General features: G+C 42.8%; 1 protein-coding gene across 1 annotated transcript in view; it reads left to right on the top strand.

Moving 5' to 3' along the window:
- LOC107105055 (protein tweety homolog 2-like) overlaps positions 1-1,458 on the top strand; it is a 36,470-nt gene extending 35,012 nt beyond the window's left edge. The window contains exon 4 of the mRNA XM_015405174.1: positions 1,234-1,458. Coding sequence (XP_015260660.1) covers positions 1,234-1,458 — 225 coding nt within the window. The remainder of the gene's footprint in view (positions 1-1,233) is intronic.
- Positions 1,459-1,522: the final 64 nt, after the last annotated feature.

The raw sequence follows: 1,522 nt of genomic DNA on the forward strand, positions 1-1,522 counted from the left end.
GGAGTTATTTTAATTAGATAATCATGATGTACTGCTTTGGGAATCTTTGCTAATTTATTAGATTTTGGCCATGGACAAGACACTGTCTGGATGGAGTAAAGAGTGGGTAACAGTAGAGACGCTGCAGAGATGTGTGTTGAACTACAACTCTGCTTCCTGGTCTGCACCCTGGGTGGTCAGGGTTTTGGAGGACTAATAAATTTGGCCAGATTCTTAGAAAGAAGAGCTGCACCAAAAGAATTGCCAATTATTAATGTAGCCCGCATTGTTTTCGGGACATCACATTCTCCCCTCATGGAACGGATCCATGCTGTAGGATTACAGATTATACACAAAATACCTCGTTCTTTGACAATGACTGGCTGAATCCAATCATTTACCTCCAAGCTCTCTCAAAAAAGGCATGTATTTAAACTCGACACCTACGCTAGGTGTTACGTCTCTCCCACATTGTGCGCCTCGTCCACTCACACACAGAGCAACATCCATGATCGTAGCTTGACATTGTCTATTCACAATTACCTGCCAAGCTTATAGTGACAGAACATATACATTGCATCCTGGGGGAGTGGTGGCCAAGCGGTGAGGGCATAGAGCTTGGAATCCAGAGGTTCTGAGTTTGAGCCCGACTGTCACTGCTCCCTAAGGGGATGGGTTAAATGCAGAGAATTGATTTTGTTGCTCTGTACTTGTGACAGTGTAATGACAATAAAAGCTGGCAAAAAGAAAAAGTTTATAAGATAATTGTGCTTCGGTTCTTCTTGGATATTTCTATTAAGGCTTAAGAAGACGTTCAATTTTCTGAAATTACCCATTTATTTGATGTTCTCTGGGATGCTGTTGTAGAAGCGTAATAATGCCAAGAGCACCTTAGTAAAGATATTTATATTTAAATTAATTTTACTGATTTTTAAAATGAAAAGCACTCACTGAGGCATCTTGAAAAAAAAAAAGCCCAGCTCAAACTCCCTTAACTTTATCCCGACGGCTTTTTGGAGTGTAACTAGGGAATGACCTCACAAGGGCAGCTATTCATTGCCTGCATGAGTGCATTGCTACAACAGAAAAAGTCTATATTTAGACTTCTATCCTCCCTGGAAGGAAACAATGTGCAGCAGATCAGTTCATTTGAAGCAAGAACTAAAACTACAAGATCTTATTAAACTTTACCAAATATTTAAGAAACACTTTATCCCGTTTTGTGCAGAAAATTGAGTGTCGTCTCTCCATCAGGTAACGGGAACGATGAGCAACATGAGAACCGGTCTGCACCAGCACCTGGCAAGGTTGGATGAGATCTTTGCCATGAGAGGAGACTACGTGCAAACGCTGCAGTTCATGCAGCAGATGGCCAACAACGTGATCAAACAGCTGCTGGGGCTGCCCAACCTGGACCAGGCTAAAATGGACCTGGCAACTGTGGCCAATCAGACTGCACATATAGAGTACTACAGGTAAAGGAACATCCATGATTTGCTCGGGGGCAGCTGGGGGATTTTTCTCCAAGGGGGGGGGGGGCTAT

Source organism: Cyprinodon variegatus, unplaced genomic scaffold (genome assembly GCF_000732505.1).
Source record: "Cyprinodon variegatus isolate N-32 unplaced genomic scaffold, C_variegatus-1.0 Scaffold2032, whole genome shotgun sequence".
In the NCBI taxonomy this organism is placed as follows: domain Eukaryota; kingdom Metazoa; phylum Chordata; class Actinopteri; order Cyprinodontiformes; family Cyprinodontidae; genus Cyprinodon; species Cyprinodon variegatus.